This window comes from Epargyreus clarus, unplaced genomic scaffold, assembly GCF_041222505.1.
Source record: "Epargyreus clarus isolate Ecla_fem2 unplaced genomic scaffold, WU_Ecla_fem_2.2 ptg000026l, whole genome shotgun sequence".
Taxonomy (NCBI): domain Eukaryota; kingdom Metazoa; phylum Arthropoda; class Insecta; order Lepidoptera; family Hesperiidae; genus Epargyreus; species Epargyreus clarus.
The window spans coordinates 8,345-20,126 of record NW_027332233.1 but is presented as its reverse complement, the minus strand read 5'-3'; the positions used below and the strand labels follow the sequence as shown (position 1 = coordinate 20,126).

The following is an 11,782-nucleotide window of genomic DNA, read 5'->3' as shown; positions in this document are numbered from 1 at the left end:
GACGTTTCGTTTAGAAAAACCTATTCTAATTATTTATAGCGTAGAGCCTATTTTAAAGTAGAACTTATTTTAAAATATTGATTGAAATTGAACCAATACTTCCAGACATAAGCGCATACATAAAAAAACTCTTTCGCTTATTAGTAAAGAAGTGTCCTTGAAAATCGGAACTATTGGAGAAGTCCACGGTGAAGTTCATGTACTCCTCCTATTATCTCTAAATCTAGCAATTCTTTCAATTTCCTGTGTCCTTTCTTCTAATATTCGATATCGGTATTCTTCGATAGTATTACATAACTGGTTTTATTGAAGTATTTATTTTAATTTGATCTAGGGTGTCTGATCAATGTTATTTATATAATTTTAATACGCCCAATTGCATTGATGTGAACCACTAAATTTCGAGAGCCATTTTCAATAATATAAATAGTTCTGCGTTCTATTTTACCTTGGGCTCTTATAGTCACTTCAAAAACCCATGAACATTAAATCTGTTTCATTTTTATATGCTAGTAATAATACTTTATTCAGTCCTTTTACTTGCTTGTTACAAACTATCTTATTTTTTTCTTTAAATACACCCATGCTTTATTAGATATTAAGTTTCATTTAGAATCTGAATCAATCAGCATTTCTAAATTTATTACTCCTATCTCCTATTTAATTGTTACATTATCAAATTCAAATTAAATATGTATTCAACTGCTTCATCATCATTTTCACGTTGAAGAGAATTAACTGTTCTTTTATTTCGTTGCCGCTTGTAATATTGTTTGTCCCTTCTTCTTTTCGTTCTAATTAACGTTTTTGTTTACAAATTTTAGTCCTTTAACTCCTTTGATAATGATCAAAATTTTCACCACCGCTACATTTCTTTTCTTTTGCAGAAAGCTCCTTCCTCTTTGTCAGACTTTCCTCCTTTCTTAGAAAATTCTAAATTATCTTTGCATCTTTTGATTAAATTCACTTAATTTACATTCGTTTTTTCCTTTTGTTCATAACTTTCTACCTGACAATTTATAATTTCTAGAGTATAAGCTACTGTAATCACTTTTTCAAGTGTAATTTTATCAACATTCTCTGCTAACTCAGCGTTTGCTCCAGGAAGATATATCTCTTGTAGGACAGCTTCACCTAAGAATAAAAATGTAACCCATTTCTTTGAAATTAAATATATTTATTTTGTATAGGTAAACCTACGGTGGTACTTACAAATTGTCAGTTACAAATATTTTCTTAAATTACTACTGGATCAGAACACGACCTTAGCTCTCAGCAAAGATCTGGTAAGAAACTCAATGTGTTTGTCTTCTTTCCATAACAATAATTATTCCTTTTTTAATGCCATCATTTTTACATATAATTAAAAAACACTAGGCTGAATTGACTGAATTCATGATATCAGCGGTTTCGAAATAAATTCTCGGTGATCGCTTCCATTTCTCCCATCTCAGGTTCACCGACGTATTATCGCCTTCAAGATTCAATTTCTCAAGAGGCGTTTTGTCATTATTGATTGTATTAAACGACTTGTCATTTAAAAGAAGTCAATTAGGTATTTTTACTAAATTTACTTCCAATTTAATAGAAGTCTTGTCAGTAATTCAAATTTAATGCAATTCTGTAATTTAATATAATTCCGATTTAATGGAATTCCGTAATTCAATATAATTCCAATTTAATGGAATCCCGTAGTTCAATATAATTCCAATTTAATGGAATCCCGTAGTTCAATATAATTCCAATTTAATGGAATCCCGCAGTTCAATACAATTCCAATTTAATGGAATCCCGCAGTTCAATACAATTCCAATTTAATGGAATCCCGCAGTTCAATACAATTCCAATTTAATGGAATCCCGCAGTTCAATACAATTCCAATTTAATGGAATCCCGCAGTTCAATACAATTCCAATTTAATGGAATCCCGCAGTTCAATACAATTCCAATTTAATGGAATCCCGTAGTTCAATACAATTCCAATTTAATGGAATCCCGTAGTTCAATACAATTCCAATTTAATGGAATCCCGGTGCAATTCCAATTTAATGGAATCCCGATGCAATTCCAATTTAATGGAATCCCGAAGCAATTCCAATTTAATGGAATCCCGAAGCAATTCAAATTTAATGGAATCCCGAAGCAATTCCAATTTAATGGAAATCTAAATGTAGGTACTTGCTAAACGAAAACGAAATATGAAATTCTAATCTATCATCACAATCGATTTCTAAGTTACTTCTTTTAACACATTATAAGCTTTATACTCAAGCTATTTTTATTAGAAATATAAAAATGAAATCAATAGGTATCCATAATTAATTAATTAAGACCGTTATTTTCTGTCATTCTAATATATCGCACGTATATGTACGTATATGTATGTATATATATGTATAGGTACCGCACGTACACAAATGTATATGTAATTTATTTATTTATGTATGAATTATTATATTTGCTATTCTAATCCATTATGATAATAAAATAAAACTTTAAGCAAAGTAAATTTAAAAACAGTAAAAATATATCTCTAGTACAATCTCGTACTAATATTATTAAATAAATGAATATCAAGTAAACTTGCAAATACTGTATTATGTTTTAATATTTTATGATTATAATTGTAATAAATGCAAATAGCAATATCTATAAAATTTAATTTTATACTTTTTTATTTTTTATTTAGTATTTCAACATTCTTGGCATAATGTAATAATAATGCACGCAACGCAATAAATAAAAGAATAATAAAGACCTAATAAACATAAAAAACAATTGACAATTGATAATGCGCAATAAAACAAACTACGCACTTAATTATATTTTACTACTTTGTATAAGTACTTTAAAATTATTGTTATTGATTTTTTTTTATAAAATGAGCTTCGTAATTTAAGAACCATATTTTCTGTATGTTCCGTACCATAACAACATTAAATCACTAAGTATTATATTCAATAAATGGTCGCTATATGTTAACAAAAACTAGTACCTACCTAGTTTAAACTTTCATTTATATATTTTAGTCTCACAATTTAAATGAATTTCCATCTATATTACGAATTTATAAATACATTCTTTCATTATAATGTTTTGCCGCGTTGCAATAAAATCTATAAGTCCTATCATACATACCTTATTGTTTCCGTCACAATATAACACGAGATTGAAATGGTCACTACCTTCCTTTACCTTTTTATTTTTATTTTTTAAACACGCCTTTCACCTTTATCCTCGTCGCCACTTGTAATGTTTGTAAGAACCTCAAGGGCTATTTAACATGCACTGGCTCACCACTACACCAGCTCCGAGCAGGGCTGCACGTCCGATCCGTATCTCGTACGTCACCAGACTGACTTTGACAGCTACCCTCTCTACTGGCATACGTGAGACAATGTTCATACATATCTATTTAATAGATACATACACTACAGTAGCTTTTGCCGACCCGCGTATCGAAACGGACACCATACCGGTCTGACATGCAGATGGTTCTGGTTGTGATCCCTAATCAGATAGATATCTGCATCATGAATTAACATTTCTGTTCTAGGTGTAAAAGTATGTGTATTTATTTATTCATCTATTATATTCTTGGTACATTTTTTGTCGTTCGAATTATACTGAAGATCACACGATTAGTGAGTGGGATTAATGTTCCGTACACCTAGCGTTGTTTAATTTGATTTTTTCCGGTTGATTATTGACTTCTTGACCACTAATACATTTACAACTTTTTCCATGTCGTACTTAATTAAGATTTATATATTTCGTCTTTGACTATAAAATAAGATTAAGCAATAGGTAAGACAGAACAGTATATTCATTCTCGATCTTTTTTCTTAAATGCGCCAAAATGTATACTACCTTTAAAAAAAATCTCCAAGTTATGTAAAGGAGATAACCTTGTACCCAGATTGATTCTTGTACTCAGCAGTGGGACAGTAAAGGATTTATGATGAGTGCATTAAGATCCTCTGACTAGGGCTCGAGTGAAAGGATACACAGTAAGTACATAAATTCTAACTACGACGTACTTAATTTATTATGTGACGTCATGTGTAAAAAAAATACAAATTAAAATTACATTTTTATTTTATTATGAAATAAATAAAACTAAACAGTACATTTTTACATCTCTTACATTACAACAAAACCGTTAGAATCTCATGCGACGGTGCGCTATTCTCATAACCGTTTGAGGATGCGGCGGCGGTCCCGGCCCGCGCCCGCGCCCGCGCCCGCGCGTCGCTCGCGCTTGGCGCGCGGCCCGTCCGCCTCGGCGCGCGGCCCGTCCGGCCCGGCGCGCGCGGCCCCCGGGCCCGGCCCGGCCGCGGGCGGCGAGCGCGGGGCGGCGGGCGGCGAGTGCGGCGGCGCGCGCGCGTGGATGTCTGTGTACAGCTTGGCGCGCGCGAAGTAGTCGTCGTAGCGGTCGCGCAGCAGCGCCGCCGCCTCCGCGTTGAGCGCGGAGTCGGCGTTGGGCGCGATGAGCAGGCAGCGCACGGCCAGCAGCGCGTGCGCCAGCCCCAGCTCGGGCCGCCAGTCGCGCTTCAGCGTGTTGACGCACACCTCGCCCGCCACCGACACGTTGGGGTGGAAGATCTTGGTGAGGAAGTAGGCGCGCGGCGGCGAAGCGGGAAACTCGCGGCCCAGCGCCAGCCGCACGCGGAATACGCCGCCCGCGTACGGCGTGTCCGCTGGAATCACATATTATTGAGTGTTATAACATGACACATACATAATTACATGTAAATGTAATAGAAACCCATGTGGCTCTACTGCGACCACAGCTGGTATTGTATGCTGCCTACTAAAATTACAAACCTAATATATGAAAGCAACCAATTTAAAACAAATTACTATTACCTGAACTGCTGACCAATGTGACTAATTGGCCTTTATATACCAATTTCAAAGGTAGTAGAACCCTTTGTGGTTCAACTCCGGCAGCACCACCTCCACAACCATCCCTCCTATTAAAGTGGTAGTGGTAAGGGAGACATAAGTATGTCTCTCTTACGTTAAGTATCCAAGGCATTCCAGCTTAGTCCTTAAGGGTAGCGGCGCACCTGTGATCGAATTCAGGTAGGAATATCTAATCCTATCTGGGCTTGATTGCATATGTCCATGTGCGGCAGTAACAACTTACCGACAGGTGGACTGCATGCTTGTCTGCTACTCCTATAATATATAAAAAGAAAATTCAGTCAGAAAGTCAATGCAATTGTACACAACTACAAGCACATACTCCGTAGCAACTAAGGGCATACTAACACAGCTATGTACCCGAGTGAGAGCAGGCAGCGGACAAGTGACTATTGCGACGTGATTCATTTCTATATTTGGAGTGGACTAGCAGTTTGGTGTGGACTCTACAATTTCTTAAAATTATTTTGTGTTGTGCTAAATATGTCATATTGATACATATAAGTTTGACTTGCATAATAGTAATAAAATTAAAATTAAAATAATTATTTTCCTATGATATAATTAAGTACTGGTATAAAGTTGTATATAAAAATATAAGTATCTAATTAAAAATAACAGGAACACTGCAGTAACATGAAGAGTGTGGTAAGAGAGACATACTTACCGACTTACTTTTATTAGATGGACTACATGCTTGCTTACTAATCTTATAGTATAAGAAAAAACTATTGTAAGTATGGAAGAGATCTATAGTACTATGGGGACAAACCAAAATTCCAACAACATTCTGAACTTAAAAATGATTACAGACACAGTAATAAGGTAATATATAGTATAATATAGTAGACTAAGCTTAAGTTATTTTTAGTACTCGTTACTACGACAGTTTAATCGGTCCTCGTCAGAGTCCACCTCGGTACGCACCGGGTCCGTCGATGAGCGCGACGACGTCGGTGAGGTCCTCGTCGCGCAGCAGCAGCTTGACGCCGGCGGGCGGGCTGGCCGCCAGCCGCCGCAGCTCGCGCGCCACGCCGCGCAGCACCTGCGGGCACACGTTCTCCACGTTGGACATGTCGCTGCACTCGCTCCGCCGCTCAGCGCCGCGCGCTCATCCTTCGCCACTCTGCCGCTTCGGCTCACGGCCTCCCGCCGCCCGATCTCTTGTGCCCTTCTCGCCAGTCGCCGCTGTACTATGCCGAATACCGAATCAATTTACTTATTTGTTTTATCAGGTTATCGCTCGTTAAATCTTAACAAAGTATAATAAAGATAAAACACAAAAATTGTACGTTATTTTAATAGAATTTTGATTCCGCTTTGATTAACTGTCAAGTCAAAGTCAATAGTCAAAAATTCAAAATGATGGCTTGCTTGGATTTAATATTGCCACTGTAGTATGTCTATAGTCTGTCTGTAGTATGTCTGTATTTTCACAAATGAAAACAGAATAATTTTTAATATTATTGCTATTTTAGTGTCTTTTAGTTATTTATAATATTCAGATGCCCCATCGACTTATCATTTAATATTATAAAATTATTATAGTCTAACCCATAGATTAGTAAAGATTACTCACTCCTAACAAGAAAATGTACCCAGTTTTGAGAATTGAAATAGTTGCGTAAAAAAGTTTTGCCACGTCTCCGTGTCAAAATGTACCTAAAATATATGAAATAATTATTTATTTATTACGTAAATTACGTAATTATTACGTAAATTAGTTATGTATATAGTTATATATTATTATTCGAAAATTTTCTTCAAAAATGTTTTTATTTGTCAAGGATTCAAAAAAAGAACTTACTAAAATAAGCCATTTGTGGCTTCATTCAATTTCAAGGCGGCGAAGTATCTTTACTAATCTATGGTCTAACCAAAGGCAATATACATAATCGAGCTATGTCACTATACTCTTTGGAGTTATGCTAGCGAAACATGATAGTCATTTTTTTAAAGCTTCTTATATGACAACATATTGGATGCCGTTGGTGAATACACCTTTGGGATTCACGAAAAATTATAGCATAGAGTATTATTATATACATGGTATAAAGAGGCAACTGGGTACTTGACAGTTATAACAATAAAATATGAAATATGTTGGATATGATAGCTTATAAGTAAACATAAATTATGCAGTATTTCGTTTATTTTTTAATATGTTCTAAGTATTTTAATTTTTAAAAAGAAATTTTCGATTTTTTATCTGTGGATTTTAAATCCCAAAACGGCGACAGTGCTGCCTCAAATGTCATGTGACGTCACTACATCGAAACCTGTCGATCACATCGAAACCTGAAGTATGTGTAACGTCGAAGTTTATTTCTATATTTTCAATGTGTTGACGTCACGCTACGAAATGACACTTGACCGCCTGTTTTGGCGTAACGTTCCGTTTACCGTAATAAAAATATGTTTTTTATTAATAAATAGCCCTTTTTCGAAAAAATGATCAATGAAAGGCATATATAATACGTATATGAATTCATTAAAACAGTTTCCCAAAAAGTGTCAAGTAGCCAACTCTACGTATTTTTTGGTCCCCCCTAAAGCGCCCCTAGTGGCCTGCCCCAGAACTACTCATGGGTTGTACATACATACCTATAGATATATTCGTTATTCACTAGGTATATTAAAATTAGGTACATTATAAGTTGTATCTTCAAAACACGAACTGTAAATGACTGTGTTCCAAAGATTCACATTTACCTTATACTTTTTTCTTTCTCAATTTTGATACAAAAACAAAACTACATTTACATACTTAACAAAATTTCAGAACGATACAAAAATTTGTGACAATGTGAATCTTTGTTTCACGCTCCCTTACAGTCGATGTTAAAGATACAACTTACGTGGGAGGCATCAAATATGTACAGTTGTCATACCGGAGTCTCTCTGAAGTGCAAAAACAACTTTTGAAATTAGAAACGATTAACGAAATTGCGGACATCTGTCAGCAGACACATCATTTTGACAATTAACTGTCACTCCGTCGCCATTTTAATTTGAAGCTTCCGGGGTAACTCGTTACGTGGCTCTAATAACTGCACAATACTATAAGATTCATGAAAGGAGTAAGTAATAATATATCAGTTAAAAATATTACAAGTATCAAATGATTTTTTCCTACTATATCTAGTATTAGGAATACGAATACGTATTTCGGTGATTATTGGCACAGTATAAGGATCTATACCTTTTTTTAGTGTAAGGTAGGATATTTGTATACCGTGTTACACTTCGATTCAAATCGATTCAAGAATCGACCTTTTTCGGCACGAAATCACGAATCCATCCCTAAATCTTATTCTCTGTTTCATGTGCTTTAGTCTGTGATCACTGATCGCCTTCACATTGACATTGACAGCTATCTGTTATATTTTATTATAAGCAATAAGCATGTAGATTGTAAAGTAAAACAGAATTGAATTATTTATGTAAAAATAAAAACGGTATCTGAATAACGTTCACTAGCCTACAATTTATTATTATGATACGTTTATTTCTGCGTTTCACTTATTAACGGAAAATATTTCCAAGTGAATACAATCAGTAGAAGCAAGCGAAAGGGATAATGCCGGGCGCCGGTATGGCGGAGAGACCGGGGTCTAACTGTTCGGATTGTTCGGAGTGCTCACACTGCGCCAAAAAGTCGGCGCCGCGAACCAAGGAGGGCGTGCGCGTCAGCGTGAACCTACGACACTTCTTCTCGGACCAGCGGGCGCGCGCCTTCATGTGGGCGCCGTACGGGCGCTGCGTGCAGTGGCTGGGCCGCCGCGTGGCGCGCGTGTTCGGGCTACCCAACGACATCGCGCTCATGAGCCGCGGACACATGCTGCCCGTCATCGAGCCGCTGCTCATGCTCGACCGCGACGACCCAGTCGAGTAAGAGGTTTCGTTCTTTATGTATATTTGATGACTCGCGTGGCGGAGCGGTCACTATACCAGTCTGACGCGCGAGTTCGATTCCTGGCCAGACAAGATATCTGAATCATGAATTTAGATATCTGTCTGCGTGTTTGTGAATTTGCCTTTGTGTGTGTCCATAGCACCCACGAAACAGGGGATCCTAGTGTGGGGCTGTGAGTGTAGAAAGGGTTTAAAACGTTTTTATAGCTCTGGTGGTGGTGCTTCTAAGCATTCTAGTTACAAGTAGTGGCACATTATACAATACACCTGTAATGCGTGTAAATAAATGGTAAACATGTGTTGAGCCCCATGCAGGCGTAATGTAATTATTGTCATTTTATATATTCCAGAGTTGTAAATATGTCATATGTATTCACTGCACATGACAGCCAAGATATCCCTAGCGGTAGCAGCCGTCAACAGAACACAAACGAGTCACCCTCCACACCATCAACACAAACTACTCGCATGCAAAGCGCTCGAGGTGCGAGTTCTACCATGAACATCAAACAAGAAAATGTCAGTCAGCTTCCGACGAGCAGTCAGCAAGAGAATCGTGCAGATAATGAAAATATCGCCAGTTTCAGCATTGGACAAGATTCAGAAGGGCTTCGGGGCCAATCATCGGATAGTCCGAACGGAGACGATCCGCAGGAGTTGCTGCGCCTAAAGAGGCACGCGCTGCAGCTGCTGGACGAGCACTGTAACGCTCTGCACGAGGCGAGCGCGCCCAAGCGCCTGCGCCGCCGCCGCCGCCGCCGCCAGCCGCCCGCCGCCGACAGCGCGCCGCCCTCGCCCGCCGCCGACAGCGCGCCGCCCTCGCCTGCCGCCGCGCCCGGCGCCGTCGCGGTCGTGCTGCGCAACGGCGCGGGCGAGCGGCCGCCGCGCCTGGTGCGGGCGCTGTCACCTGTGTGATGCCAGCGACTGCTTGCGCCCCGGATGTGTACATTGTGTCTTACACAGATTTTTACAAAATGTTGATGTAATTGCTTCGTAAATGTAAACAATACCATCACCATACATCGAGTGGCTACATGTGTATAATTTAAAAAATAAACATGTTTATCCTTGCATAATTCTCTTATCCTATATATCTGTAATTAGTAGCAAGATAAACAAAGATATGTATTCCGATCTCTAATTTGAAACACCTTATAGTGGAGTGTAGGAAATTGCTTGCACAAAATACTCGGTCTTCAAAATTGTAATCTAATTTGTAAATGACTGAAAACTGGTGTTGTATGTGGTGCCATCGAACAGATCCCAATTAGATTGTAATAATGTGACACTACATTGAATGGTGAATAAATTGATTACTAACCTATGTAATTAATATGAAGTTCGGATTTAAAAATCCGAAATTATGATAAGGAATGAAACTAATATAATCATGAAACATGCTTACCAAAGATGTATATTATATTATAGTCTGGCCGCTGAAATAATGTATTCTGGATTTCCTGACAGGTCAATGAATGAACTATGTAAAATTGCAATGGCGTCGAATTTACAATGAAAATATTACTATTGTTTATTTGCCGTACAAACCAAAAATATAATTGGTAATTTTACTATTTTCTCAATCTAGGTTTTTTTGTTTAACTATTAATCTTATATAGTAATTCATGTTTGCAATTTATGCTAACTCAGGAGTTCAAGACCCCAAATGACACTTGGAATTAACCTGAGCATGTGAAAGTGTAAAATTTTATTTGCAAATATTATGTAACCTATTTACAGAAATGAAGATGTGGTGGTGTATTACTTATATCAGTCTCCTTTTGTATTACATAGTTTATATTTTTGTAATGTATTCATTGGATTAACGTTCCACAGTAACAACATTTAATAAGAATGCCACGCGAATTATTTTACAAAAAAAAATCTTCATTCATTAATTGAGGCTGTCAAGCATTCCTATTATCACATACTTGAATTGTATACTTGACTTCTACAACATAATAATAATATTATGTACCAACATTTTAATAACTTATGTTATTAAACTGGGATGAATACCAACAATATGAAGATTTTGAGTAGCATGTTTAAAGTAATGTTTGAAATAACTGAGTTATTCACACGGACATTCGCAATACCAGAGGAGTCGCCAATGCATCGCCGGCTTTGAAGGAGAGCTCTTTTTCCACCCCTCTTGAAGAGCCCCATGTCACGGTCCTGAGGGAGTACATTCCATTACTGCTATAATTAACCCAAGATATACTCGTAGTAAAAATAAAATCAAATATTTATCAAAATTAGCCTTCTTGCAAATTCTCATTTATATAAAATGGTTAGCAATGAGTAAAATTTAGATTGTCCTTTTATTTTTACGAAGATGTTATTCACCCCAGTTTGCGGTACATATTAGTTATGATTCTTGAACATAAAATTAAGAATAGCGAATAAGGATAATTATTTTAAATTGTATACGTAGTGAATAATATACAATATAAATATATAAAATACATTGCAAATGATTTTTTTATTTTAAAAAACTCCATCTAGAGGCACGGGGGTGCCTCCGCCAAGTCGAGCTAAAAGAAAGCACGACCTTACCATACTTATCTCGAAGCAATTCAGGCCATATTTGACGCCCTTTAACTTTGTTGTATATCAAGTTAGAAGCCTGAATTTTCAGGAACAGGATTCATTCAATTGGTATCAGTTCTTAAAAAGTTATAATTAGTTAAATTTCTTAATTTTGTCACTGACTGACCGATCATCAAAAGTGTAAGGCACTTCTAGCAGACAGAAGGTTAAAATTGAGAATACAATTAGTGTTCAGTAACTAAATCATGGAAAAACTAAAACATTTCTGTCTGTCTGGATAAACTAAAAAAATTCTGTCCAATTGGCTACTTGACACTTTTTGGGAAACTGTTTTAATGAATTCATATAGGTACGTATTTTATATGCCTTTCATTGATATTTGTTT

At 36.8% G+C, this 11,782-nt stretch overlaps 2 protein-coding genes across 2 annotated transcripts; one reads left to right on the top strand and one right to left on the bottom strand.

Moving 5' to 3' along the window:
* Positions 1-4,080: 4,080 nt before the first annotated feature.
* Positions 4,081-6,323, bottom strand: LOC140753432 (ubiquitin-conjugating enzyme E2 S). Its single transcript, XM_073088020.1, has 2 exons — positions 5,857-6,323; positions 4,081-4,700 (listed from the first exon to the last, which is right to left on the bottom strand). The coding sequence occupies exons 1-2, from the start codon at positions 6,002-6,004 to the stop codon at positions 4,192-4,194; spliced, it is 657 nt and encodes a 218-aa protein (XP_072944121.1). The 5' UTR covers positions 6,005-6,323; the 3' UTR covers positions 4,081-4,191.
* A 1,695-nt stretch (positions 6,324-8,018) lies between these two features.
* LOC140753272 (uncharacterized) lies at positions 8,019-11,321 on the top strand. Its single transcript, XM_073087757.1, has 2 exons — positions 8,019-8,820; positions 9,195-11,321. The coding sequence occupies exons 1-2, from the start codon at positions 8,510-8,512 to the stop codon at positions 9,757-9,759; spliced, it is 876 nt and encodes a 291-aa protein (XP_072943858.1). The 5' UTR covers positions 8,019-8,509; the 3' UTR covers positions 9,760-11,321.
* The last annotated feature ends 461 nt before the right edge of the window (positions 11,322-11,782 follow it).